Here is a 13829-nt window from a genome sequence, read left to right on the forward strand (position 1 = left end):
TGAATGTTGACGCTAAGTTGACGGTGCACAAGCTTTGCAATTCCTGCAATCGACCGAAATCTGCACGGTAGTTTACGAACCGGATTTATATTTCGTTACGCAATTTTGATTGGACTATGCAGAGACTGTCCAGCCATGATATAACTCCATACTTCCAGCCTAGTTCGGTAAGGGTGGAAAGTGAACTTTTATAGCCAGTTAACTCCCTTGCCTCGGGAAGATGGATTTGGCCATGTTTATCTAGTTTTGACATGTTTATTTGTTTGTAATTAACTTCTATCAAACGACTTTAAGAGAATTCTGGTATCGACTTGTCACACCGACCTCGCCATAGTCTCATGAGCAAAACGGACCGCCTCCGTGGTCTAGTGGTAGAGCGTCCGCCCGGAGAGCGGAAGGTCCTGGGTTCGATCCCCGACCGCGTCATACCAAAAGACGTTAAAAGATGGTACTTGTTGTTACCCTGTCTGGCGCTCGGCATGAAGGGGCTAAAACAAGGACTGATCGGCTCGGAGTCAGTATACAGTGTCTGAGTGGGGTATTCATGTTAAACTGCGGCATGGTATCTCAGTGTGCTAGCACTATAAAAAAATCGGCATCAGTCCGGACTAGTACAAGCAGCCACACAAACACACAAACGTGCATGCACGTCGCTATATAAGTGCAATAATCTTGGAAGCGACGTTAAACCCCATTTCACCTCACCTCTCCTCATGAGCAAAATGTATGTCCACGGGAGTGTAGTCAAATTCATCGTCATGACCTGCACGTGCACAACATGCTTAAACCCTCTCTACCTGTAACAAACCAAATATGTTTGCCCAAAATTAATTGTCTGAATTAAACGCTTTATGTGAGATGTTTCAACTGGATTACCAGTAATAATAAACGACCATCCCCTCGCCGCAGCTATAGCGATAAGCAATATCATGCATCTTTGACATTTTCGGTATGCATAGGACTATAATATCAGCTCAGCCCAAGATAGCCTGGTTTCAGTCTAGAGGTCATACAATGGTCGTCGCTATCACTGGCAGCACACGAACGTTGAGCCAGCTATTATCTGAACTCGTGCACACAGCAAGGTCAAGGACTAGGCCCCACAACCCTGAGGTTATCAACACGAGGTGCGCTCGAGTGGAGAGTTTACCATATACTCAAAGAGGAATCTCCCCCTTTACTCACGGATGATTGGATCAAGGTCAGAAAGAGTGGGGTTGTCATGGAAAAAGGTATTTCAGCGTTCGGACTTGGGTATATCTTTTATATAATTGTATCAGATATAAATATTAACATTTTCTTCACGTATTACAAACAAGACGGCCCGTGAAGATCCGGAGTAGAATAACCCATGCTGACGGCGGTCTGTAAATAAACGAGTCTGGACAAGACAATCCATTGATTTACATCATGAACAATCCACGCAATTGGGATCGATGACATGCATCAACTTAGTCAGCGAGCCTGACCACCCGATCGCGTTAGTCGCCTTTTACGACAAGCATAGTCGTCTTTTACGGCAAGCATGGGTTGCCGAAGACGTTGTGTCTATTAAACTGCCGAGCTAAAGAAAGCGAGTTAGTCAGGTTTCACGCCGCTTTTAACAATGTACCAGCAACATCACGACAGGGGACACCAGAAATGGGCTTCACACATTGTACTCAAGTGGGGAATCGAACCCGGCCTTCGGCGTATCGAGCGAACGCTTTAACTACTAGACTACCCCACCGCCCCCAAAAGAAAGTATACACCCATGTTTGATGTAGGCTAAAAATGAAAATTTGTATTTGATACGGATATCATGGTTATGTTTTGGAGTTTGGAGTATCTCTGCGCCTGTTTTTAAGTGTAATGTTTTGATAACGTTTGCAATTTGTTGGCCAAATCTTATATTCAAAGGGTATACTCTCTTTTGCCCGGCAGTTTGACTCCTTGATACAATTTGTGAATGGTTTTACTTTTATAAATGCAGTTCATAAGTATGTGAGGTGAGGTGAAATGGGGTATATCGTCGCGTCCATGATTATTGCACTTATATAGCGACGGGCATGTACGTGTGTGTGTTTGTGTGGCTGCTTGTACTAGAACGGACTGATGCCGATTTATAGTGCTAGCTCACTGAGATACCATGCCGCAGTTTAACATGAATATCCCACTCAGACACAGTGTACTGACTCCGAGCCCCTTAATGCCGAGCGCCAGATAGGGTAACAACAAGTACCATCTTTTAACGTCTTTTGGTATGACGCGGTCGGGGATCAAACCCAGGACCTTCCGCTCTCCGGGCGGACGCTCCACCACTAGACCTCGGAGGCGGTCTCATAAGTATGTAATCCGTTGACACTTGGTAATGTAAACATATAGTGTGATTATGGGATTGATATATACTGATGGAAAGAAATAAGGGAACACAGCGATGCTTGTGTTCTGTTCAATACAAGACGCGCCCTATCATTGCAACGAAATGATTTCTTAGGGACAATCCTTTTGATATTCTGAGGGAATAAAAAATAACTTGTACCCGAAAATATGGGGAAAATTAATATAAACAATAACAACACGTGTTCGCTGCACATGTTTGATATCGTTGAAAGCGTGTTTGTGTGAAAAGAAATATTTGGTTTGAAGAAGTGGCCGAAAAATATCCCGTCTTTTAGAGTAAGTGAGTGAGTTGGGTTTAACGCCGGCTTCTGGTGTCTTACATCATAATTATGTGAAATGACGTGAGATGTTTTACATCCGTGGCCTTGTTTCTTTCCATCAGCAGATTCATGATGGATCTGTTCCGTTGTTACTTAACAATCTTATTTCTCATGTCATCGCAGTGCATGTCCCGTTACGTCGTTGTCGTAAGTGTCGTCACGGTCGCCCTCATCGTAGTCATCTACAGCGTGGCAGTGACGAATAATCAAATGCGTATCACAATGTCAAATCTCTCTATGCCAGATCAGCCCATGCTTGCTCACGTCCAAAGTAAACAGCCTCTTCCAGGCATCAAACAGTCATCTCCTGAAGCGTCAGGAAGATCTCTACCAAATAGTACTACACTGGATAAAGTCAGACACGCGCAGTATATAATTTACAAGTGCTTGAAAGGTCATGAATGCGGTGGATATGCAGATCGTCAGAAGGGTATCGTTGCTGGTTACGTGATGTCGGTAATGACGGGCCGTGGATTCGGCATAGAGATGAACAAACCTTGCGAGATGTCTAACTTTCTTCGTCCAAACGAGGTGGACTGGATAGTCAGTCCAGAGATTCACAAACTCAAATCGCAGACGTTAAAAAAGCTCAACAGTTTGGCACATCCTTTACGACAGCAAATGGCGACTGCTGACGTCAGCAAAATTTTCCCAGAAAATATAACATACCTCACTCTCAACACAGATTTTGTTCGATATCTGAAAAAGAATAATATACACAGGAAGAGTTTAGGGTGGATTGTGAACGCTTCTCTTGGTGAGGTCTATGCCAGATCGTGGAGGACGTTGTTTCGTTTAAAGGATCCTTTGCAAAAGGATCTGGATAAATTCCTATCTCTCGTTCCAAGGAATTATTCTCTTATTTGCGCACAGATTCGTATGGGGAAGAATCCAAGCATTCCAAATGATAGCGAGACAAGAAACGATGATAAAAGTGTGAAAACAATATGGACATTTCTGGAACAGTATAACGATACATCAAAATATAAAATATTTGTGTCAACGGATTCAGAAAATATAAGAAAGGAGAGCCTTAGACGTTTCCCAAATAATTCCGTAACACTTCCGGGTGTCATTGCGCATGTGGACAAGGCACCTCAATGTGACGGCTTCCGGAAGGTGATACTGGACCAGGAAGCGCTGAGTCATTGTGACACGCTGCTGATCACCAACAGCGGACTGGGGAGGATAGCAGCGTTCTTTAGACAGCGAGAAGACAATATGTATTGTTTCATGAAACGACAACTCACAAAGTGTAATTATACCTCTCCAGAATTTATGCCCATGAACTGGTAGAAGACGTATTTGTTGATGTTGCTATTTGACGTTCCCAGTTAATTGATGTGAAGGTCATTGATTCAGAAGGCGATGCTAGGGGTGGCATCTTCTTGAGTAATTATGACGCTGTGAAAAAAAAAATCAATAAATATGAAGAATAATTATTTTCTGGACATGCTGATTGCCCTTAAAATAATGTGTTGTGATGTTTAAAAAATCCCCCTCCCCCTCCCCCCTCATAGAAAAACAGGTGCCTGTTTTCGCGATGTGACTGAAAAAACAACATGTCTCAAACTACAGACCCATTTAATATTAAAAGATGGATTCCTGTGCAGGCCATCTCGACACTGACGATAAGGAATTCGTGGAGATTTGAACTTTTTATCAGAAAACGCCACGTGGAGATATCTTATCTGATCATGAAAATCTTATTTGTGTAAATGTTGAAGATATTTTAGGATTTAGTTTTCACTTCACACCCACTTATGGCCTGTGATACGGTGATCCCAGGCAAACAGGCCAATCGTACTGCGAATCTCCAAGAGTAACTTGCCAATACGAGTGTTAACCATGGAATTTTGCTGATAACTTCTGTCCCAGAAGAAATGTGTGTTTGTATTGCGATAAGTAAGGTATGACTGAGTGCAAAAAGAGGCATTCTCACGGTACAACTAGTTGTCTACAATAGTATACAACTGGTTGTACCGTGTGAATACCCATTAACCATGCGTATGCACGTGAGACTTTGATAAAGGAGTAGCTGATTACATAATGCAGACCATTTAAATGCGTGAAAGTGTTTGCCACTGACATCTGATTCGTCACTCATATTTACTTCGTTGCACCCTTTTTTTTGAAAATCGTTCATAACCTGTACACTCGTATTATACACTTCACCACATACATGGATACACTCATATTATACTTCATAACATTATTTTTCGGATAAAATGACAGCCCACATTGACAAGACAAAATAATGACGAATGGTCATTAATGGAGTTAATATCACTTCTAGCTGTTTATTCTTCACTCGAAAATGTTTCGTTATAAACTGTAAATCTGTCATAAACAAACTGTCAATCGAAACTCTACGTTTCGCAAAGCGCCATTTTTGTTACTTGACCAGCGTGTATTCTTTCGCTTCTCTCAGCGGTCTGCTACTATTCAAGATTATTTTTTGTTAAAGTTGATTTTTTATATACTCAACAACAAAAGTTCCCGTGACACAAATATTTTAGTGTATTTCTCAAACAAGTAAAGTTTGGTGTTCAATATTGTAGCACATGTATGGAATCAAGTCACAAAAACGCAACTGCTACAGAAAAGCATGCATTCCATGCATAAGTTGACTTTTATGCAAGCCCCATGCATCTCACTACCCAAGAATGGGTATAAAAACATGTGCGTTAACGGGATTCCATAATTATGCATTGTTTAGCATCGCGCTGACAACAACCACTCAGAACCACCATTACGAAATGCCACGCCTGTCCGAAAAAAAGCGTCTGCGGGCCATTGGTATGCTTGAAGCAGGATCGAGTCAACGTGATGTTGCAAGACAATTTAACGTCCACAGAAACACCATTTGGTGTTTATGGCAACGTTGGCAACAGACGAATGCAGTCAGAGACCATCCTCTGAGTGGCAGGCCACGCGTAACCAATAATCGACAAGACAACTGGATTCGAACAACACTCCTACGAAATCGATTTCAGCCAGCAACAGTGACTGCAGGAAGCATCCCTGGCCTTCGACGAATACCTTCACAAACCGTACGTCGTCGCCTCAGATGTGCAGGGATTGTCGCCAGAAGACCCACCAGAGGACCCATTTTGACCGGAAACCACCGTCAAGCACGACTACAGTGGTGCAGACAGCGTCTACGCTGGACGACCATGCAGTGGGGACAAGTTCTATTCACTGACGAGGCTCGTTTCACCTCAGCCACAGCTATACACGGATTCGAGTGTACCGACGTCGAGGTGAACGTTACGTCAATCATTGTGTCATTGAAGAAGATCGGTTCGGGGGCGGCAGCGTTATGGTATGGGTTGGGATTACAGCAAGACGGAGGACCCGCTTGATAGTGGTAGAGGGAAATCTCAATGGACAGCGCTACCGCGACGAGATCATCAGCCCTGTTGTTCTAGCGTTTTTACGTCGTCATGGCCCAGGCCTCATATTGCTCGACTTGTTCAGGAATCTCTTCAACAAAACAACGTGAATGTCATCGCCTGGCCGGATCGCTCCCCTGATCTCTCACCAATCGAGCACATGTCGAATGAGATGGATCGGCGCCCTCGACGTCAACCAAGTGTTCCACACCAAGAACTTCGAAACATGCTCCAGCAGATATGGACAGATATCCCACAGGACTTTGTGCGACGCCTGGTCCAATACATGAGACGAAGATGTGTTGCTCGCATCGCAACCAGAGGTGGACACACACGCTATTGATTTGAAAATTGATATTTTGGCATGTTCATTTTTTAATTTTTTTTAAATATTTTTTTTTTTATGAAATCACGCATTTTCTGAAGTCAGTATGGCAAATTAAACCATTTGAACACTCACAGGAGTCTTTTATCTGTTGCAAACCGAAATTGTTTCAGATTTGGTAAAAAACATAACTTTTGTTGTTCAGTATATAATCATATCGAAATGTATGATAAAGAATTATCGTGATCCTAATTATTTTTGATACTTTTGTTTATATTTTATTAGATTTTGCAAACACGAAGCTACTTTTAAGGTCGCAAATAGAAGGGGTGGTGAACCGTCCCTGTGTGGCAGGTAGGGTGAATTTACGTTTCAAGGTTTAACATTTGTAATGAGACCCGTGAAGATTCGGGTTAGAATAGGTCTTCAACAACCCATGCTTGCCGTAAAAGGCGACTATGCTTGTCGTAAAAGGCGACTAACGGGATCGGGTGGTCAGGCTCGCTGACTTGGTTGATGCATGTCATCGTATCCGAATTACGTTGATCGATGCTCATAACGTCAATCACTGGATTGTCTGGTCCAGACTCGATTATTTAGAAACTGCCGTCATATAGGTGGAATATTGCTGAGTGCGGCGTTAAACAACAAACAAAAATTTATAATGAACTGGTTTAATTTCCCGGTATATAACTGCATAAAAAAGTGACGGGGAAAAGGGGGATACTTTCAGTATCAGTAAAATCACCGGGTTGATATGGAACATAATTTCGGCCTGGAGTGTCCACTGAAAATTTGAATAAGAAGTGTGTAATCTACAGTTCGTTTATAGCCTATTTACATTCCTACTCATATATATACTGACGCATAAAAGTGACTTTGACTATGGTCTCAACCGAAGAATAGTCCGAGCTGTTAATGTGATGGGTTGGTATCGATTCGTAGATGCACCAACCGAATATGGTTGTCTGGTTGATGTGACGTCACACGTAGACGGCTGGCCCATGGCAAGTCATGAGTGTTGCCCTACTGAAGATAACGTCTTCAAAGAGATGATGTGTGTTGGATACAATTTAAGATGTCTGGCTGCTTCGCTTCGCGTCAAGGCGCGTAGACGTTGATTTTCATCAAGCTGTGGCTTTGGGTAAGCGTTATTGACGGTGACAAAAGTGATTTATCATCCAAAACTGGCTCCCACAGGAGATATCGCTTGGATTATATCAAGCGATATCTACACTGTAGATATCGCTGCAATGAAATTACATCACAATGCTTTGCAGACCATTGTGACGTCACTGGTTACCATGACGTCACAATCAAATGACATCACTAATGGCTCTGCTACTGAAGCTGTTAGCTGTACTTTTTACACTGAAGACACTGCTAATTACTGTCTACAAATTGAAAAAGGTGGAAGAATGATGTTGAATGATAAATAAAATCTCACCCTCGTGTCGTTTGATATCAAATATATCAACACTAGTTGATAAAAGTGGCAAAAATCATCGGCAAGCCTCGGAATTTTACCACTTTTATCAACTCGTGTTTATATATTTGATATCAAACGACACTCGGGTGAGATTCTCTATTTTAGGAACACCTGATAGCTTATCAATCATTGTGTGCCCTACATATTCAAAAATCACGTGTGTGAGTATCATGCTCCCAAAACACACACACACACACACACACACACACACACACACACACCAGATGTACCAGATGTGACAGTCTGTGGTTGTGGCTGTCGCAGGCGTCAGTCTAACACGTCTTATCAATGCGATTTTAGGTTCAAATCGTCTGATGGTTAGTGCATGGTTTAATTAATTATGCGTTTTCTGAAATAGATTTCAACCTGTTTTGAAGCTGTTGTTCATGTTTTTCGATAGATCGATGTGTTCATAGGCGATTTTTTTTATTGAAAAAACAATTTCATTTTATTATTTTGACCAATCAGAATCAGAATGAAGTAACGCAATGACAAGACTGTATTACCCACAGTGTAGTGATGGAGCGTGGGGACACATTAAAGGCCCTGGCAGAGACCGACCTGAATTCCCCTGCTTCCAAAAAACCGATGGCGTTGTTCCTCTTCACTTTGCCTGGGGTTTTGTATGGAGACTGGGTATTTTTGTCAGCTACAGCTGAAAAAGAAAGTATTAAAACAATAAAAAAATTAAGTCTTAATATTTAAAAAAAATAAATTACATTTTGCATCAGTGCATTTCCTGTCCCAGGCAATAATGTTTTACCAAAAAATATATATTGTTCATAGCGTCGTTAAAACCAAGACACCAACTTATAAAAATCCATTTCTCTTCTGATTTATTACTTTGGATTATTGTCCAGAGATTTTGCTTTCTGGTTGGAAAAAAGGTCCCGTTCGGAAATGAAAAATATGCGTTAATGTTGACGACACTGACAGAACATGTCCTGTTTTCACTCACTCGCGTGTAAACGACGTGGCTTCACCATGTTTACACTTTACAACAAAGCTAGTTGTAGACTTAAGATAAAAACAAATTAATACTGAACATAGTATTCATGATCTTGCGCGTTGTGTATATATTAACTGTAGTTGTAGATCCTAACAATCCTCAGCAATATTCCAGCTATATGACGGCGGTCTGTAAATAGTCAAGTTTGGACCACGAGCATCGATCCACGCAATGGGGATACGATGACATGCTTCAACCAAGTCAGCGAGCGTGACCACCCGATCCCGTAAGTCCCCTCTTACGAAAAGCATAGTCACCTTTCACGGTAAGCATGGGTTGCTGAAGACCTATTCTACCCCGGTTCCTCACGGGTCACCACTAAAGTAAAACCTATGAACACGAGTATGGTGCTAACAAACCAAGAAATATAATGAGGGCGAAATTGGGATTCGAACCCACGAACATGGGTATTCTGGTATCCATATTAAATGCATCACTGCACAGAGTGAGTGAGTATGGTTTTACGCCGCTTTTAGTAATATTCTAGCAATATCACAGCGGGGGACACCAGAAATGGGCTTCACACATTGTAACATGTCGGGAATCGAACCCGGGTCTTCGGCGTGACGAGCGAACGCTTTAATCACTAGGCTACCCGACCGCCCCCACTGCACAGAGAATTGCACTGCCTTATACTGGGCCACGCCTATCCCCTTATCAACACGTTACCCAGTTTGTGTTTGTTGATTACATAGTCCGGGCACTTAGCAATCTGGGCAATGCGGACATATGAAGTGGTAATCATGAACATGTTCAATCATGTGTTAAAATGCAATAATTCCCTTTCTGAAAAGTTCGAATATAATGTTGGGAGTACGCCAGGGACTCGTTTTGAGCCCTTTGCTGTTTTCAATAATTAATAATGATTTAGCTTTTTTTGACAGGCATTTCTTTGAGGTTGACGGATGACAAAGTAGACACATTTTATGGATAACAACTTCTTAATTATATTGCAATAACAATATAACGATAAAAGGATATACATTGTGTAAGGAAATGTCCCAATAACAGTATAATATAGAAGTTGTTATCCATAAATCGTGTCAACTTTGCAATGATTTAGCTGATACAATAGAATCATCTTGTCATCCTGATGATCAGAGTGAGTGAGTGTGTATGGTTTTACGTCGCTTTTAGCAATATTCCAGCAATATCACGGCGGGGGACACCAGAAATAGGCTTCACACATTGTACCCATGTCGGGAATCGAACCCGGGTCTTCGGCGTGACGAGCGAACGCTTTAACCACTGGGCTACCCGACCGCCCCCCTGATGATCAGAACGAGCGATGGCTGAAACGTACGAATTACGTATAGTACACCCTTAAAGGGGAAGTGTACACACAAGAATCACTTTCTTTCTTATTTTAAACAAAACGCAAATTTGGAATTAGTTAGAATCGGTGTTTGAAAATATATTTTCTCACAGTGAAAGTAGGAAGCTAACGGTGAGTGTGAAAATGTTATGCCGTTATGAGGCCTTCGTTTTCCGAATTAAACAGGCCTGAGTAACTGAGTGTTAAGAGGCGGGAAGCGGAGTTCAAGAGGGGAAGAAAGATATTCAAAGATGATCCAAGATCAGGAAGACGTTCAACTGCCACCACTACGGAAACTGGTAATAATATACATGATATGATTATGGATGATCAACGCCTCACCACACGTCACATAGCCAATACAGTCGGCATCTCTCAGAGATTTGAGAACATTCGGAGGAATGAACTGAGCATGACAAAGGTTTCTGCACATTGGTTCCAAGACTTCTGACTCCTGATCAGAAAGCTCCGGGTTCATTATCGCTCGAGGATTTACGTTCTTTTGAAGCAGAGCCAGCTGATTTTGTTGAGCGATTTTCACTATAATATATAAGTACCACTATCAGACAGAGTCTACAGGTTACACACAACCAAATGTTTTCCCATAGACTTCTATAGTAACGTTATAATTTTTTTTAAAATAACTAAAAAAAATAAAAATGACTAGCTTAGCCAGCTCCTTTTCCGAGTACAGGAAGCTAAACACACCACCCCCAGTTTCGCACCAAATGTCACCTACTTGAAAATAACTGCGGTCATATTCAGCATAAGGCATCATGTTGAAAAAGCCAGTACTAAATATAGAAAAACGTGGTCAGTTTTAATAACTGGTTTGGTGTGCATATGAAAGACATGAAAATCTTACAGAATATCCCCCATTCACAGCCTGCAGATATCTCTCGATCTGCACTGAAGGCTCCCTACGAAAACCGCACTGTCCAAATTGGTTCTGATTTGGTGTAGTAGAACCTAAACGACAGGCATAGCATCTAACATCTAACATTTAACGTCTCTTCCGACGAAGATGACAGTCCGTTCCATCACATGATAAGGGGATGGTTTCGATTTTCTGGGATTCCAAAGGAATCCTTTGCACTGGTGGACTTCCTCTCGGAAGGTGGGACAATTAATGGTTATTGTATGGTAACCTGCTTGGGCAGCTAAGTGAAGCTTTAGGAAAACTCCGTAAATGTCTGTTGATTCACCAGTACAATGCACCTGTGCAAAATTCTGTGCCGCCATGATTTTCTTCCCAATCTTGAAGAAAGAATTGATTGACAAGCACACTGTAAAAAGTCTGTGTTTAGGGTGTTAATGTTTTATACATTTCATGTTTACATTTTAAACACCACACTGCATGATAACTATACGGCATGCGTACAGTTAGATCGCACATACCCGTTCATACCCGAGCGTTTAAGTTTTAAACGCTGTTAACTTGCATTGTAGTGAGTGAGTGAGTGAGTATGGTTTTACGCTGCTTTTAGCAATATTCCAGGGTCTTCGGCGTGACGAGCCAACGCTTTAAGAGACCGTTGAAAATACATAATGTAAAGAGACTGCCAGGTAACATGAGTTTGGACGCAATATTTTGACTCTTTAATGACACTCCATGTTGTTAAACTGATTTATCTGTTCAGTGTCGTAGTTTTGCTATTCAGTGTAATATACATACATGTCAAAAGTCGTTCGCGGAGTTTTACTATCACCCCTAATTAAATAAAGATATATAAAGACTTATTCCTTTATGACTGATATGAATTTATGATGATTAATTATATTATGAAACTCACCAATGTTAAATACATGTGTTTAGATCCACCATTCGCAGTATAAACATACTGTGTTGAAAATGCGATCCGCGTTCGGGTCAATACACACCGGGTCGGAATCCCCGATGTTATGTGAATGCATATGACCACACTCCGAGCATTTACCCGCAATGGACTCTGGGTGGGAATATGGCATATATATATATTACGTCATTATTTATGACGTAATATTTGCACGCCATTTTGCTTCGCAGACTCGTTTGGCAATAATTAGTCTGTTTTTAGATCTCTAGTTTTGATGTTGAACAGCACCACAAGTAAGACAGGCGACTATAGTTTGAAAGCCATAATTATGTTCATGAAAATGTTCCTGTCATTTTAGACTGTATTGTAAGCTTCGAAAATTACCAGAAGAGGAACTTGAACAGCACTTACTAAAACTAGGGAAAGTCATTGAAGACATGGAACAGAAACACGGCACAGGTGAGAGGGTTCTCAAGATGGCAAAGAAGATAAACGTTCTATTAAAGCAAACTTACGTCAAAAGACGAGAGTGGATAGGAGCCCAGCGTGAGAGTTGAAGTGTCCAACAAATCACTGACCGTTATACCATGTTTAACCAATTCCATCTTTGTAAAATGTGAAATAAACCCTTTGAAAGTAACACTAAGAAGCACTTTGAACTGTGTGAGGAATGGCTGTGCAGTTACTATCCTTAAATAGGTATAGGTCTTTGATTTTTACTAGATTAGAAGGTACGATTGAAAATAATACAGACATCAAAATATGTTAATACTGTTCAGTTAACACTCCGTATCATTCGTCAAACTTTTTCAGGTGTTTGTTGAACTGGAAGCTCGTTAAAGGCAAGTATCTCTGGACCAGTTCCCAAAAGAACACTGACTGGTTGTTTGACATCAAGAGGTCGCTACACAAGGGAGTGAGTGAGTGAGTGAGTGAGTGAGTGAGTTGGGTTTTAACGCCGCTTTTAACAGTATTCCAGTTATATCGCGGCGTGTCAGCTTAATGTGGGAGGAAAGTCCGAAGTGATGCAGGTCTCAGACGTTTACCACTTCGGTGAAACCCACGAGCACGGGTATGGTGCTGACAAACCTAGAAACATAATCGGGGCGAACCGGGATTCGAACCCACAATCATGCCCAAGGGACGCAACTCTGCACAGCGAATCGCGGCGCCTTAGACGACTGGGCCAACCTTGCTCCAACTCAATTAAATGAACAAAACTATACGTTTGTGGACATTTGATATCTGCCTAGATATGCACGTTTCGTTTTATTATTCTGCAATCCATTTTTAGTATTACCCGCTGGCCCGGCCCGGCCTGGCCCGACTTTTCTTGGTCCGACTTTTAGGCAATCCCTGTGATGACGCTTGGGGTCTTATTGTTGAAATCTCTAAATGACAACATAAATATGTTCTTTCGCAGGGACCTGAGGCAGTTATTTCATCCTTCCCGTGTATGGGTAGAAAAACCGCTTCAATATTAACAGTCCAGAGGGTAGGTCACGAAGTAAGGCATCATCTATTGTCCTGTATGTGGCCCTTCAAATCATATGTAAGTGAGCGAGTTGAGTTCAACACCACTTTGAACATTATTCCGGTTATATAACGTGGGAGGAGGAAACCTACAGTGCTGACCACTGACAAAACTTGAAATATAACCGGGGCGGACTGGGATTTGAACCAACGAACTCAAAACTGTGCACAACGAATTGAGACGGCTGGGCAACTCGCGTCTACTCATATTTTAGGTCATATAAATGAGAAGTATTGCTCTATTAATACTTCTTATATTTTCAAA

At 41.7% G+C, this 13829-nt stretch overlaps 1 protein-coding gene across 1 annotated transcript; it reads left to right on the top strand.

The window, feature by feature from the left end:
* The first annotated feature begins 2924 nt into the window (after positions 1-2924).
* LOC139453850 (uncharacterized) lies at positions 2925-4029 on the top strand. The gene has a single exon (XM_071235302.1). The coding sequence runs from the start codon at positions 2925-2927 to the stop codon at positions 3996-3998; it is 1074 nt and encodes a 357-aa protein (XP_071091403.1). The 3' UTR covers positions 3999-4029.
* Positions 4030-13829: the final 9800 nt, after the last annotated feature.

This window comes from Haliotis cracherodii, unplaced genomic scaffold (genome assembly GCF_022045235.1).
Source record: "Haliotis cracherodii isolate W230 unplaced genomic scaffold, xgHalCrac1.p SCAF_10, whole genome shotgun sequence".
Classification (NCBI taxonomy): domain Eukaryota; kingdom Metazoa; phylum Mollusca; class Gastropoda; order Lepetellida; family Haliotidae; genus Haliotis; species Haliotis cracherodii.